Source organism: Staurois parvus, unplaced genomic scaffold (genome assembly GCF_062004578.1).
Source record: "Staurois parvus isolate SC_StPar_1 unplaced genomic scaffold, SC_StPar_1.0 ptg000019l, whole genome shotgun sequence".
Classification (NCBI taxonomy): Eukaryota; Metazoa; Chordata; class Amphibia; order Anura; family Ranidae; genus Staurois; species Staurois parvus.
This window is the reverse complement of record NW_028317815.1, coordinates 19,836,990-19,853,359: the sequence shown is the minus strand read 5'-3', so window position 1 is coordinate 19,853,359 and position 16,370 is coordinate 19,836,990. Positions and strand designations below refer to the sequence as shown.

At 40.9% G+C, this 16,370-nt stretch overlaps 1 protein-coding gene across 3 annotated transcripts in view; it reads right to left on the bottom strand.

Annotated features, from left to right (window-relative positions):
* The window catches only part of RELN (reelin), a 547,755-nt gene that overhangs the window by 165,603 nt on the left and 365,782 nt on the right, over positions 1-16,370 (bottom strand). For all 3 annotated transcript variants that reach the window (XM_089685528.1, XM_089685532.1, XM_089685541.1), the window contains exon 26: positions 14,140-14,311. In XM_089685528.1, the coding sequence (XP_089541654.1) occupies positions 14,140-14,311 (172 nt within the window). The remainder of the gene's footprint in view (positions 1-14,139; positions 14,312-16,370) is intronic.

The following is a 16,370-nucleotide window of genomic DNA, read 5'->3' as shown; positions in this document are numbered from 1 at the left end:
CTGCTCTTCTGTCCAAATGGTCTTCCCTCCCCCTCGCATGGCTAGGCAGAATAGCAGTTATCAAGATGTCAATCCTCCCAAAAATTCTATATCTGTTTAGAGTCCTTCCAGTCCCAGTCCCCCCTCATTACCTCCGCACACTACAGCGTCGCATCTTTTCCTATGTATGGGGCAATACTCGCCCTCGTATACCCCGCTCCACCCTATACCGCCCTAAACTCGATGGAGGTCTAGGCCTACCTGACATCGGCAAATATTATCAAGCAGCGCATTTAGCCCAATTACCTAAATATCATGCAACCTTTGAAATCCCTCAATGGGTTGCACTTGAATCAATAGAATGTGATCCCTTATCCACCGCTAACCTACTCTGGTTGAGGCCAATAGACCGCCGCTCTATAACCAACCCCATCACCTCTCACTTTTTATCCTTATGGGATAAACTGAAAACCCGTTATCTCCTCCAATCACTACATAATCCTATGCTCTCGTTTCTACGAAACCCAGCTTTTCCCCCGGCTTGGCAGACACCCCGTTTATTCAAAGCCTGGTCCTCTGCTAATTTGCTCCGTACGCATCATTTCCTACAGAGGAATAAGTTTAAATCCTTTGCCTCGCTGCGGGAAGCGCATAGCCTCCCGGCCTCCGAGATATTTAGATACTTGCAGCTACAACACTTTTACGCCCCCTACGCTACAATAACCAATCGGCCAGACACCATGTCTCTCTTTGAACGAGCGTGTTGCAAAGACCCTCATAGACGTGGGCTTATCTCCTGCTTATACTCACTCTTCGCCACTTCGACCACCACGTCCCCCCCTCTATATACCCATAAATGGGAAGTGGATCTAGGTAAGAAATTCGACCCGTCTGATTGGGACCACATTTGGGCCAACAAAAAATCGTCTTCGCAGAATGTTGTAGCATTGGAAACGAATTATAAAGTTTTAACCCGCTGGTACTTGGTCCCAGCGAGAATCGCAAAATTTACCCCTAATTACTCGCCCAATTGTTTCAGAGGCTGTACGGATCTGGGAACACATTACCATATATGTGGGACTGTCCTGTAGCCCGAACCTTTTGGGATGAAATTTTTACCATGATATCTACATTTAGCACTATCACTATACGGCCCGACCCAACAACAGCCCTACTCAATCAATGCCCTCCTGGCATCTCCAACTCGCAATTCAAGCTCCTTATGCAAGTCACGACAGCGGCTAAACAGGTTATAGCGAAGTCTTGGAAATCCCCTACCCTAAGTGTCGCGGCCGTCAAAACCAGAATAACACAAGCCATGATACACGCAAAAGTGGAAGCCACAGTTCTTGACACAATCCCTAAATTCCTGCGCATATGGAGTCCTTGAGTAGAGCGCTTCCTCCCGTCCAACTTTGACGAATCACTACTTCTCCCTTGAGTTCTGTACTGTACGCCAAGGATATGGTCAATAGCCCTTCGTGCGTAGCGCCTGTTGTAAACTTGATGAATGTTCATGGAGTCATGGTTGTTGTTCTTCTTCCCCTTCCCCCCCCTTCCGCCCCTGTCTGACCCCCTCAAAACTTCCCCCTATTTCTTTAATGCACTTGGGAGACATTGCTATGCTTGGCTGACACCATATTGTGATCTGTTGTTGATTTTTATTTACCTGTTTCCGTTGGAAATGTATAGGCATTAATGCCTTGACCCTCATTTATTTTATTATGTCCTACTGTCACTTTAATGCCTAGTATACATTAACGATGTCTCCTTGTTTGTGTCATTCCTGTTTATTGTTAATAAAATTGTTTGAACAAGTAAAAGGCTAAAAATCAAACCAATATGGCGTACGGCCACAGTTAAAAAAGCTATAGATAACAAGAAAAGAGCCTTTATTAAATATAAAAATGAAGGAACACCCTCATCGTTTAAACATTACAAAGAATATAACAGAATATGCAAAAAGGAAATAAAGGCCGAAAAAATAGAAAACAAACGACAGATTGCAAAAAATAGCAGGACCAACCCCCAAAAATTTTTCAAATATATTATTGGAAAAAGGTCCAGTCCGAGCATGTAGGCCCTTTACAAAATAATCTAGAGTGGGTGACTGGGGACAAAGAGAAGGCAAATTTATGTAATACCTTCTTAATCTCTGTATATACAAAGGAGCATGGGGGATCTTTTGTCCATAATGGGCATGGTATTGACACAGCTCCAGATGATCCACACTGGCTCACAATTGATATGATCCAAAAATAATTAGACAGAATAAAGGTGAATAAAGCACCTGGACCGGATGGCATACACCCATGGGTCCTTAAAGAATTGAGCGCTGTTATTTCAAAGCCATTGTTTCTAAATTTTAGGGACTCTTTAATGACTGGCATAGTACCACTGAATTGGCGTAAGGCCAATGTTGTGCCAATATTTAAAAAGGGGTCAGAACCTTTACCAAGTAATTATAGACCTGTTAGTTTAACGTCTGTAGATGGGAAGATACTGGAGAGTTTAATAAAATACCACATAGCTGAGTTCTTGCTGATAAAAAATATTTTAAGCAACAGACAGCATGGATTCATGAAAGACAGAAGTTGTCAAACAAATCTGATTTCTTTTTATAAGGAGGTCAGCAAAACCTTGGACAGAGGGGTGGCGGTGGACGTGGTATACTTGGGTTTTGCAAAAGAGTTTGACACAGTTCCCCATACATGGCTATTGTGTAAGGTAAAGTCTACAGGCTTGGAAAAATTCATATGTAAATGGATGAAAACTGGCTAAAAGATCATATTCAGAGAGTAGTGGTCAATGATTCATACTTCGAATGGTCTATGGTTGTTAGTGGTGTACCCCAAGGTTCAGTGATGGGACCCTTACTTTTTAATATATTTATAAACGATATAGGGTCTGGGATTAAAAATACCATTCCAGTCTTTGCAGATGACACCAAGCTGTGCAGTGGAATAACAGGATATCTTCAATTTACAAGCTGACCTCAATGAACTGTTTAATTGGGCAACTATGTGGCAAATGAGGTTTAATGTTGATAAATGTAAGGTTATGCACTTGGGGGCTAAGAATATGCAGGCATCATACATACTAGGGGGGGTACAACTGGGGGAATCAATGGTGGAGAAGGATCTTGGAGTTCTAGTAGATCACAAGCTTAATAATGGCATGCAAATGTCAGGGCAGGAGAGATGGAATGGACAGGCAGGGCTAAGGTAAGGTCACGCAGCGACTGACGACAGCCACTACCCACAGACCAGAGTCCCTCAGGGCGCGGAGTCTAAGCCCCAGGCTGCCCTTCACCAGGGCCCCTGATGGTAGGGATGAACTTGGCGCAGCCTGAGACCAGGTCGTGGCCCCCCCGAGTAATCCCAGCTGTGGTAACGACTGCCGCCAGTGGTGTACAGCTGGTAGGAGCTAGATGGGACGTGTAGCGTGGTCAGACAGGCCGGGTCTATAACAACGGAGCAGACAGTACAAGACGGTAGGCAAAGAATACTCAGGTCACGGGCCGGGTTCAGCAACGGGAGGTTAGGTAAAGGATTAAAGCAGAGGATAGTCTTGTCCAAGCCGAGTCGGTTACCAGGAGAGCAAAGAGAACAGAACAAGAGCTTGCTGCAAGGGAACATACAAGACACGAATGCAAAGAGCCATTGCAGACAGCAGGCTTAAATGTGATCAGCCACACCCTTCTGGAGGAGGAGCCGCAGAGGCCTGAAAGCATAAAGACTCCCACCATGCTTTGCAGAAACCTAAGATGGATGCCAGCACATGGAGCAACACAAGCTCTGGGGAAAGGTAGGACCTTGACAGCAATGCCAAGCTGCAGTTTCTAAAGCGAGCAATATCCGCTCTTGTATTAAAAGAGGTATAGACTCCAGAGAGAGCGATCGATCATGTTACCCCTGTACAAATCATTAGTAAAACCTCATCTGGAATATGCAGTTAAATTTTGGGCCCCAATTCACAAAAAGAACATTGGCAAACTGGAGAAAGTACAGAGAAGGGCAACCAAACTGATAAGAGGCATGGAGGATCTCAGCTATGAGGAAAGATTAGAGGAACTGAATTTATTCTCTCTTGAGAAGAGGAGAATAAGGGGGGATATGATTCAAAAGTATAAATACATCAGTGTTCAAATAGTGAACTCGGTGTAGAGTTATTCACTCTGAGGTCATCCCAGAGGACAAGGAGGCACTCTTTACGTCTGGAGCAAAAGAAATTTAATCTCCAAACACGGAAAGGTTTCTTCACAGTAAGAGCTGTGAAAATGTGGAATAGACTCCCTCAAGAGTTGGTTCTGGCCAGCTCAGTGGATTGCTTTAAAAAAGGCCTGGATTCTTTCTTGGATACAAAGAATATAACTGGATATTAACATTTATAGGTAAAGTTGATCCAGGGAATATCCGATTGCCTCTCGGGGGATCAGGAAGGAATTTTTTCCCCTGCAGGAGCGAATTGGGTCATGCTTTGCTGGTTATTTTTTGCCTTCTTCTGGATCAACTGTGGGTGTAGGATTATAACTTTTTTTTTTGATGGTTGAACTGGATGGACTTTTGTCTTTTTTTCAGCCAGACTAACTATGTAACTATATATATATAAAAAGACTAACAAATAGAAACTATAATAAATTAAATTTTTTTTTTTTAATCATAAATCATAACTTAAATGTGTTTCAATTAATAATCTGTGGATTATCCCTGCATAATAATTGTTGTATGATACAGTGATAATCTACTGATTATCAGGAATTAATTGAAAAACAAATTGTTTTGGTATTGATAATTAAGATGCTGGATCCCAGCTTGAGCTGGCTGAAGCTGCTCTCTCACATCTGCTTTTCTCTCCATCCACCTCCTCATTCTTGGTCTGTATTTAAGTCCTTCAGTGCTATAGCAGGGTAGGTTTGATGAAGAGGTATCTCCTTGAAACATGTTACTTCCCTTCCCAAGGGTGAGTTTGATAGCGGCTCCCTTGGACAGTGTGAAATGCCGCTTTTGGATTTTGTTTATCCTCTAAGATCCAGCCAGCATTGATGAGATTGTACAGCATGCTTTCTGCCTGGACTGTGGTGCCTTAATGTTATGCTGAAAACTAGCTACTGTGATGTAAGACTATAAGGTACTTTCTCGTTGGTACCTAGTTCCTGACCTCCTGTCAAATATATAACCCAGTTCCTCATCGCTCTGTTTCTGAGGTTGTAGGCAAGTAGTAATGATGTTCCATGTGTGGTGGACTTGCCCTAAAGTCAGGAGGTTTTGCATACGAGTTTATGCCCTGATTTTTACGCTGACCATGATCAACGTTATCAAAAACCCCAGAGTTGCATTTCTGAATGAATCAGTAGCTGATGCTTCCAGACTTATTCAGACTCTCATATACTTTATGTTCCTGGCAGCTAAAATTGCAATTACGACTGCCTTGAAAAGCTCAGTGGTGGACTTCTCATTGATGAAATGGAAACTCTCCTGGATCATGATCAACTAGATGATGGTTAGCATCTTACGAGATACCATGACTAGGTTTGAGCGCATCTGGACCCCATGGATTAATTACTTACAGACTCCATCTTAATATTACATCCCTCTTTAAAGGGAGGGGTGGGCCTGGCGTGAGGGTGACTTGAGTCTATTTCCTTCTTCTTTCTTTCTTTCTTTCTTCCTTTGCCCCTTTTTTTCCTTATCTTTGCTTGCCTTTGATGAACTACAGTTGTGTCCAAAATTATTCAACCCCCACTGAAATTGAGTGTTTTGGCCAGTTTGACATTGCTTTTGATCATTCAGTCATCTTGCTTACATTTACATTAAAGAGGCACTTGTAGGTCAGACAAATATAACATAACAGTTATAATGAAATAACCACAAATGTCTTTTCTGTGCTCACAGCATTATCAGTTTTATTCAACCCCCAAGTGACATTCAATCTTAGTACTTAGTACAGCATCCTTTTACAGTTATAACAGCTTTTAAACGTGAAGCATAGCTTGACACAAGTGTCTTGCAGCGATCTACGGGTATCTTCGCCCATTCTTCATGGGCAAAGGCCTCCAGTTCAGTCACATTCTTAGGCTTGCGCACTGCAACTGCTTTCTTTAAGTCCCACCAGAGGTTCTCAATCGGATTTAAGTCTGGTGACTGCGATGGCCACTCCAAAATGTTCCAGCCTTTCCTCTGCAACCATGCTCTAGTGGACTTGGAGGTATGCTTGGGATCATTGTCCTGTTGAAAGGTCCAACGTCTCCCAAGCCTCAGGTGTGTGACGGACTGCATCACGTTTCCATCCAATATCTCCTGGTACTGAAGAGAATTCATGGTACCTTGCACACGCTGAAGCTTCCCTGTACCTGCAGAAGCAAAACAGCCCCAAAGCATGATTGACCCTCCACCATGCTTCACAGTAGGCAAGGTGTTCTTTTCATCATAGGCCTTGTTCTTCCTCCTCCAAACATAGCGTTGATCCATGGGCCCAAACAGTTCTAATTTTGTTTCATCAGTCCACAGAACACTATCCCACAACTTTTGTGGTTTGTCCACATGGCTTTTGGCATACTGCAGTCGACTCTTCTTATTCTTTGGAGACAGCAAGGGGGTACGCCTGGGAGTTCTGGCACGGAGGCCTTCATTACGCAGTGTGCGTCTTATTGTCTGGGCTGAAACTTCTGTACCCACATCTGACAAATCTTTTCTCAGTTCCTCAGCAGTCACACGGGGACTTCTCTCCACTCTACGCTTCAGGTAGCGCACAGCAGTCGAAGTCAGCATCTTCTTTCTGCCACGACCAGGTAGCGTTTCAACAGTGCCCTTTGCCTTGAATTTGCGAATGATGCTTCCTAAGGTGTCTCTTGGTATGTTTAACATCTTTGCAATCTTCTTATAGCCATTGCCCTTCCTGTGAAGAGAAATCACCTCTTCTCTTGTCTTCCTGGACCATTCTCTTGCCTTCACCATGTTTGTAACCACACCAGTAAATGTCTAGAAGGAGCTGAGTATCACAGTCATTTTAAAGCTGCCTAATTGGTGCTTATTATGCTTGATTGCTGCTCGGTGACATCCACAGGTGTTTTCAATACCTGATGGAAAGCACCTGTATGAACCTCTGTTCTTCAGAGTGGTAGTCTTTAAGGGGTTGAATAATTGTGGCAATGAAGAAACCACATAAGAACCATTTACTACTGTATTACATAAACAATTGATGTCATTTTAGTTGCATTTGGGTAGTTACAACGTCCTTGTAGGATTTGATTCTGAATACAATTCCAAATGTACACTATAGTCCCTAAACCCCTTTACAGCATTGGGGGTTGAATAATTTTGGACACAACTGTATGTTCTATTGTGGTTTCATAAGGACGGTGCTGCACCCTTTGATTTTGTGGTTGTTGTTTGTTGCGCCAGCTAGAGCAGTTTTTAAGCGTTAGAATACCTGGGCTGCTCTCATGGGGTTGGTGTATGTACCCCTTGATTTCTGTTTTTCATGTGCTCTATTATGTTTCTCACTCAAGGGTTATCTCTCTCCTTTGGATGACTACACCCATTGTACAATATATGTCCTTAATATGTGCCTCCTTCCACTTGTGTCTTGCCTGCGTTGTGAGCTTCTTTTGCTATCGCCTACGGTTGTATTGTACTATATTTATCTGTCAACTTTCAATAAAAATATTAAAACAGTAGTTAAACTAAGCAGTCTGTAGTTACTTAGTAAATACTTTTGATTATATTCTGATCCCTTTTTAAATATAGGCACCACATTGGCCTTATGCCAATGCAGTGGTACCATGCCAGTCATTAAAAAGTACCTAAACATTAGAAACAATGTCTTAGAAATAACAGAACTCAACTCTTTGAGGATCCTTGGGTGTAAGCCATCTGGTCCAGGTGCGTTAGTGACCCTTATTTTGTCCAAGTGTTTATGGACCATTGTGCATCATTTAAAGCTATGTCAATACTATTCCCATTAAGAACTTGAACTAGTTCCACTTTAGACTCCTGGGAATAAGTTGTGTTGTTTCTTCATAGTGGAATAGGGTGATATGAGTCACCATCCACTATACAGGTTGGAAGTACAGTACATAATCTTTTAAATGAAAGCAGCTGAACCTGCTCTGTTCAATTAGTATTTACTGTATCTGACATTACCAATAAATATTGACCAAAGTGCAACTATGGGAAGGCAGTAATTGTAGATTCCTAAGTTCCAGACACGCCAGATCTCTATTTAAAACCAAAATATGTTGGTTCCTCACCAAGACTGCATTGCACAATTTTAATTAAAGCAAGAATGCAGATGTGCTTGCTATAAAAAAAACCACACATACCCACTCCACTGGGTAATGAATAATACATATTTTGAAGAATGCATCTGACAATTCATCAGTCATTTTCAGATATTTTCTAACTGGTGAAGAATGGTAAACATGTATTGTATATAGACATGTCTTTTGTATGACATTGTGGTTAGAATTATTGCTTTGAGCCATACTGCACAGAAAGACATCTTAGCAAGTCTGCAGGTTTTCAAACAAATTAAACCATTCTTTTACTGTTTTGGGTTCTTTATATATTTGGTTCATCGTATCATAAAGCATGTTTGGAACCAAAATTAGCCCCTATAAAACAAATGATTATGTTACAGCGCTGTATCTCACCACTGTCAGGTTTTGGCACAAGTAGTGTAAGAAGTGGCACACAGCACAGGACTACATTACCATGAAGACAATTTTTAAGTAATAGTTGAGGCATCAGTTTAGACAGGGGTGTCCAACTTAAAGGCCAGGATCCACACATGGTTCTATGTTTAACAGACAGTGATAAATTAAAAATGGCTGTTTATACTAAAATCCTAACCTGTATGTGGTTCTTGTGGACTGGAGATGGACACTCTTGGTTTAGAAATATTTTCAGGAGCAGGTAGGATTAAGAGTAAAAGCAAAAGTGTAAAAGTAAAAGAGCATTGAGCCAGTTAAGGTTTAGGTACCAGTTTAGGGTAATAGTTTAGGGATTACGTGTTTAGGATTTGACCAAGGAAAGTTTAGCTGGGAGACAGTTTTTTATTTATTGATGGCAAGCAATTCTTTAATATTTTCAGCACCAAAAGACAAAAACATTGAAAAACAGCACTAGGCTGACAATAAACTCTTCAAATATAAAAGTGTCCATAGATATTAGATGACCTTGTCTGTGGGGCACCTTTAGACCTCACTGACTAAATCTTAATTGGGTTAGTGATAGGCAAATCTGCCTTGGTTTGATTCACCGAGTGAAATCCTATTGAAATCCTCTTAAGTTCTAACCATTATTGAGCTAGCAGGCAAACGACTGTCAAAAACGGGCATGGGGAGCTTGGTACTGCCATATATAAGGGACATGTAAAAAGCACTTCATTGTAGAGGAGTGAAGTGGATCCTTAAAGAGGATACCTTTGAAAGGGCTTGGAAAAAAACACCAATCATTTAAATTATATGCTGTGTGGGGATGCAGTTAAAACGGAGCTCCACCCAAAATGGGAAGTTCCGCTTTAAGGACTGCTCCCCTGCTCCCCATTAAGGATTGGCACCTTTGGGGGGTGGGGGAGCGGGTACCCGAATTTGACAGGTACCCGTTCCCACTTCCGATCCAATCGCCTAAGCGATTAAAGTGGAAGGTGTCCTCCCTTCCTGTAGTCTTTTGGGACATGTGACAGGTCCCAGAAGGCTACAGGACCATTCATGAAGTGCAGCGCTACTCGGGCATGCACAGTAGGTAGCCGCAAGCTGTCACAGCCGGGTGCCCACACTGAAGATGCAGGCCTCCTGGAATATAGGATGGTCGGTGAAACAGGGTGCGGGGGACACACCGCGGGACTGCGGGACAGGTAAGTGGCTGTTTTTTAAAAGTTTTATTTTTTGACAGGATGAGTGGAACTCCGCTTTAAGCTGTATTACAGAAAAAAATTTTTTCAAGGACAGCATGCTTGACACACTATACGTAACAGGCCCAAATAAACTGGTGGAAGCAGCATTCACAGCAGATCTAAAAGCTATAGAGAGGTATCCTCCTTTAAAAAAAAAAACTTATGAACCGGCCAGAGGAACAACAGTTTAATAGAAAAGTTTGTAAGATTCTTTCATTAGAAGTACCAAACTGCATTTTCTTCAAAATGTAATAAAATGTCAAAACTGAGTGCATAAAACACTTTAGAACCCAACCCCACATTATGGTATTTTCATTGTATTTATTTGTCTTTGTAGAGTGAAATTATGCCTAAGCCTGAAGAAGTGGTTGTCTCGTAAAATGTGTTGACATGACACATTAGTATTAGGATGCATATCTCTCTTTCTTGCTTCACACAAGTTGTTGATTTTAACTATGTTGTAGGAGTTGGCATGTTTTAGTACTTGAAAAGAGTATTAAACAAAAATAACCATTTGGAAACACTGTACATTATCTGAGAGACAAAAGCCATAAATATGTTTTTGTTAGGCTGCAAATACTCAGGTAAAAATTAGGAAGGTTTCATTTTGAAAGACAAATTAGAGTGTACTATCTGAGAGACAATAGCCACAAATATTATATAATGGTTGGGTAATATGAGAGCAGCTTATATAGGCTGCAATTTAAGAGGAGGAAATGAGGCAGGTTTTATTATGAAATAGAAATGGGAATGTATTATTTAAGAGAAAAAAAAGTGGCTGTACAGTATGTAATGTGGTTAGGCTGCAAATAAAGAGAAAGACAGTAGGAAGTTATTTTTTATCTTGAAATACAAAATTAGAGTATATTATCTGAAAGACAATAGCCACAAATAATTTAAACTGTCCAGAAAGTAAGTAAGCAGTTTGGTTGGGCCACGATTTAAGAGGCAAAGACAAGGCAAGTTTTACTTGAAATAAACATTAGAGAGTATTACCCCAGAGATAATAGCTAAATGGAGAGTCAGCCAGGAGTCTGTCTGAGTATGTGCCGTTCTGCCCAATAGAGGATCAAGTCTGCTTGCTTTTGAGAAGTGACACTTCTGGTGCTTTATTGATGGTTGAAATAGGCTGGATTCTTCTGGAGTGTCCTTGCAATAGAGGAGTCCAGCATTGAAGAAACAACCAAATTGCTCTGAGTTCTAGAATACTGATGGGAAGTTGAGCCTCCTCTAATGACCAAATCTTCTTAATGTGAGGACATTCCGGACTTCTCACCAGCCCAACAGGCTGGCCACAATCATGGGAACCTTCCACATCTTTGGAGGGAAGGGCTTCCCTTGACTCCAGCACTGGGCTGGAAATCCAGCACCCTAGAGAGTTTGGCTTTGAGGGTCAGAAGCATGGGTTGTTCCAAGGAACGAGTCTGCTTGTCCCATGCTGCCAGACTGTTGCATTGTAACAGTCTGGGGTGAGGCTGGGTGTACAGCATACTACAACATTAGACCCAAGACCCTCATGCAGTCAAGAAATAAAGGCTACATCTGAACTGGAGGGGCCCAGAAATGAGAACAGAGGGGCAGAAGCCTGTCCTGAGGTAGGAAGAGTCTGGACAGGACTGTGTCAGGTCCTGATACTCCAGTTTTTGAGATGGGTCCAGCAATGAATTCCTCACAGTTTGGATCCAACCGAATCTCCGCAAGGTCAAAACTGTATGTTAGATGTTGGATAACTGGAAAAGGGAGGATTAACCGTTAAAAGGAGATCACCCAGATACCCCAAAACATTAATACCCTGAGCAGAGAACCTAAACAGGGGCCTGCACTCTGGTGAAAACTCTGGGGGGCAGTGAACAGGCCAAAGGGAAGGGCAACAAATTGGTAATGCTGATCATCCACTGCAAAAGATAGATAGCGCTGACAAGGTAGAAAGATTGGAATGTTTAAAGTAAAGATCCTGGATGTCTATTGAGGCTAGAAAATCTCTCGGAAGAAAGGATGCAATGACCAACCTGACAGTTTCTATTCAGAACTTTTGAACCTGTAACAACAAGTTGAGAGACTTCAAATCCAAAATGAGCCGGACTAATCCTTTTGGTTTGCGAACCCTAACAGGTCTCAGTAGTAATTGAAATTGTTTTTCTATTGATATAGGGGTAATGACCTCTTGATGTAAGAGCTCCTGAACAGCAGCATGCAGATCTGCCATCTGTAAAGGGGAAGGAGACAAGTGGCTCACTAAGGAAAACAGAGCTTTAATGCTCTCTTTAAACACCACTGTCTACTGGGTCTTTAACATCCACAGAAACCATAAGGGTCCTTTTAAGACAAGATACAGTATGTCAGAATATTCCATTGGGACCAACCATTTTTGTAGGAAACTTTCTCCAACAGGATACGGTTTGAGCAAGGAGGTTTGGGATAAAAATCCTCTCTGGGCAAGGCCAGCAAGTGGACTGGAAAGGCCTTAGCTGGTTTAGCTAATTTAGAAGGACCTCATGCTGAATAACTTGGAGTGAGCAAACTCATGCTGCTGGAACACTAAGCAGGACCATATGGCTTCAGTAAGAGTAGTAATGGTATTCTAAAGCTTTGATGAACTCTTCGTTACAGGCCTGTCTTCCTCATTGAATTTCTCAGATGGAGAGGGGTCATCCTGAACTGACACCTCCTTTTAAGGTCTGTCTAACTTGAGAAAAAAAAATGTACTTATTTGGGTGGGAGGTTGAAAGGGAACAGCTGTGACCCGTGCGATCTATAGCCTTGATAAGCCAGAAAATCTGTCCATGAAATCTGGCATTGTGGCAGAAAACTCCTCTCTGGACAAGAAAAGCATAAGCTGATGTGGCAGATGAACCAACAGAATGGCCAGAGGAAGGCAGGGATTCACACTGGGGGGAACTTTCAGGGTAAAGGATACTGGGCCCTGAGTAATAAATTACCACCCCCATTATAACTAAGAGTAAAACCAGAGCTAACAAGTCCATTTGACCTCTTTCCCTTTTACCTCAGATCTGCCATGTTTGTGAATATGGGAGAGGAATGCCTTGGTGTCAAGCACTTGTAGGCTACAGTAAATCCAGGTAATGCAGTAACAACTGTTATACAATGTCACGGGGATAGCGTTCTGAGGTGTTGCAGATCCAATGTCCCTGGTCTTGCTTCTTCCATCCAGCGAGGTCCGAGTGTGTTACCCCAAGGCTCTGCCAAGCAGTCAAGTGATCCAAAAGCTGCTTTAGAAGCTGCAGTGGCAACTGTGCAACAAGAATCTTTACAGAAGATTAATATTCTTGGTGGATATCATCATCAGGGATAGAGAGAATACCCCCACTGAAAGCAGGTAAGCTTCTCTTAGCAAAGAAAAGAGGTATATTACCTAGGGATACTAGCAACAAAAAAAACTAGGCTAGCTGGGAAGGATTTTAAATACAGGGGTACACTTCTGAAGCTTTTTTTTGTTCACTCACCTGAAGGTAGCTGTTTATAACCCATTGTCAATGACCACAGATATTGTGTTCTGTACTGTACTACCATTATATAAAATATACCTCCTCGAAAATTATAAATTCTACTTAAACAGTGGTTAAATAGCAACTACAGTTGCTACAGCTGCTGACATAAATAAAAAGTAGTCCTTAAAAATAAAGAAGGGGGTGGGGGGGGGGGTAACACAAGAATATATAGCAAATCACTTTTTATTGCACAGCAAATTAGCACAATATAGCACAATTTAGATTGAGACTATTATAGCCAAGAAACTTGTATGTGAGCTTATGTATAAAAATGTGAACAACTTTATTGATACAGACACATAAATTAGAACAACTACTTCTATACAGATTACCAGCTTTTCCTGCTCTGCTCCAACATAGAATGACAAATTGCTTGCTGGGAATCCATTCTTTTATCATATGTGAGTTAGCACGTACCAAAGCCCTACTATTGGCTAATCTAACAAGGCATTATTGGTCCTTTACAATTTGCTCTGCAAATTTTTGCATAAAATCAGTGAAGCTGAACAGTTTGAACTCCCCAGACTCATCACAAACCCACTGTATGGCTAAACCAGAGCTAATAGTGATTGAACTGGTAAAAAAAACCATGCCTGATAGCTATTATTTACCCCATAATACGCTGGTGTAGTAGCACTCTGCAGCCCACCTCCTCTCCATGCATAGGTTAAAGAGTATTAAAGAATTATGTTGATAATATGAATAGTATAAACAGCAATTTCAATGTAACATGATTGGTTTGAAGGTGACTTACTTGTGGTATTGTTGGATAAGCAACAGGAACAATCTGCTTTTGGTTTTCTGAGAGGATAATGATGTCATCAATAGCCCACTGATCATAACCCTCTCCGGAGAACACTGGTTGCCACCAACGAAACCGGGTACATGGTGTTTTAGCTGTATTAGGAAGCTCAAAATATACAAATCTAGTGGAATAGAATAATTACCTTGTTAAGCTGGGAAGTTTTAAAAACACTTAAAGTGTTACTAAACCCAGGACCTAGCATTCACTATATCTGGTCTCCCACAGTACACAGAACATGGAAATGCAATTATTTTAGTAAATAATAAACTGCAAAATAAATTTTCTCATCAGCAGTTAGAGCAGTCTTGTGACTTCTATCAGTGTCTGGTCAAGCACTGGTTAAAGTTTGAAGGAGGAATTTTCATTCTTCTCTGATTGTCCTATGAGGTTGCATAACCCCTGACCCTCTGTCTGGACAGTGCTGATTGGCCTGGTGTTGATCATATGCATATGTGTACGATCAGGAGATGAAATGGGGAACGTGGAAGAAGGGGAGGATCAGAGAAGACAGGATCAAGCATCCTTTTTACACAATGCAGAGGATTAACCCCTTAAGTTCCACAATAAGTACAACAAGCATGTTTTACTGCATATACAGACTGTTTTACTGTTGTGGGTTTAGCAACACTTAAGTTATACAAATATGATATCAGGAAAACACAACTCAAAACAGTCTACACATCATCATTAATCCAGATTTCCCTTATTTTTGAGGGTTTTCCCTCCAATTTATAAAAAAATTTAAAGAATTGAATATTACTGTCTACATAATAATTTGTTTTTTTATTTCAGCCCCAGAGTACAAATGCGCTGTTTTTGTTTGAGACAGAAATACTATACTGTGTACAAAAACGTAGGGTCATATTTATAAAGCAGTGAAAGTGACTTCAAACATTCACTGATGGTGTATCATACACTGTCATTTAATAAACATACACCAGGAAGATTCACCTGCAGGGAATGTTTGGTGAATGTCAGATTCACTGCTCTAGACATATGACCTTATTATTGAACATTAAGTATACAGCTAAATATGTAGTTGAAATACATTGTATTATAGTATTTTACCTGCCCAAGTCACTCTTGTAATTCACACATTTTTGCCACACCACAAGACTGTAAATTGATTTCCCTTTTCTCTATTACTGATAACATATTTTTAAAAATATATAACTGGATCAATGTGTGCTTTAATATATTTTTTCTAAAAAAGCTTTAATTTTGAAATGAAAAATAGGCGGTGTACAGGCATACAATAAGCAAGCCACCGAATCATATTTTAAGACATGTTCTTTTGGTATTTTCTCAAAAACAAGAGCAATGCCACAGGACTGTCCATGTCTACTTCTTTTAAGTTCAATTTTTATTGTTTTAACATACAGAGCAAAACAGTTGTACAGTTCAGATACAGTATATACCGAACACAGAACAAGTGAAAAAAAAGGAAAGAAAATCATCAATTACATGTCTAGAGAAATATCAGTTTTGCCCTCACAAAGAGTAGCAATGAGCAGAACCAATAGCCTTCCAACCAATATCAACATATTTTAACAGATATATGTATATACTGTACATAAATATACTGTAACATTAATCCATCGGTATTGTAGTTTGGGAGCCAGGGGGAATTTTACAAACTTCTTTGGGCATCCTCTAGCTTTATATGTTAGTTTATACATAGCTATTACTTGGTTAGACTCCGTCTGTGAGGTAGAGTGGGAGGAACTCATGATTTCCCTTGTATTGCTATGAATTTCTTAGCATAAAAGAGCAATAGACATAAAGGATGTTTATATGGATAGGAAGGTTAAAATCCTCCAATGTCCAGGTCTACTTGACCTCCTTGGATTTGGTACTAGTTAACTTGCAAATTTACACATCCAAAAAAATCTGTCTTGGAAACCACTGTCCTAATTGTCAGTGATTCCAAGGCCTTTCTTTAAAACACTTGCCTGGTTGTCTCCCTGAAACAATTATAACAGTTAATGATTTTTAATTATGTGCTGTTAGTCTTAGTGAATAGAACACTACACGACACAAATAGCCAAGCGACTACCCTGTATCTTGGTTAAGTTTTGTGGTTTCCTGTGTCCATGCTGTGCCTTCCGACTGTTCATCTGACAATTAATCAACATCATCCCTTTGCTGGTTTAATGTCCATGAGCAGGCAGGTGACACAA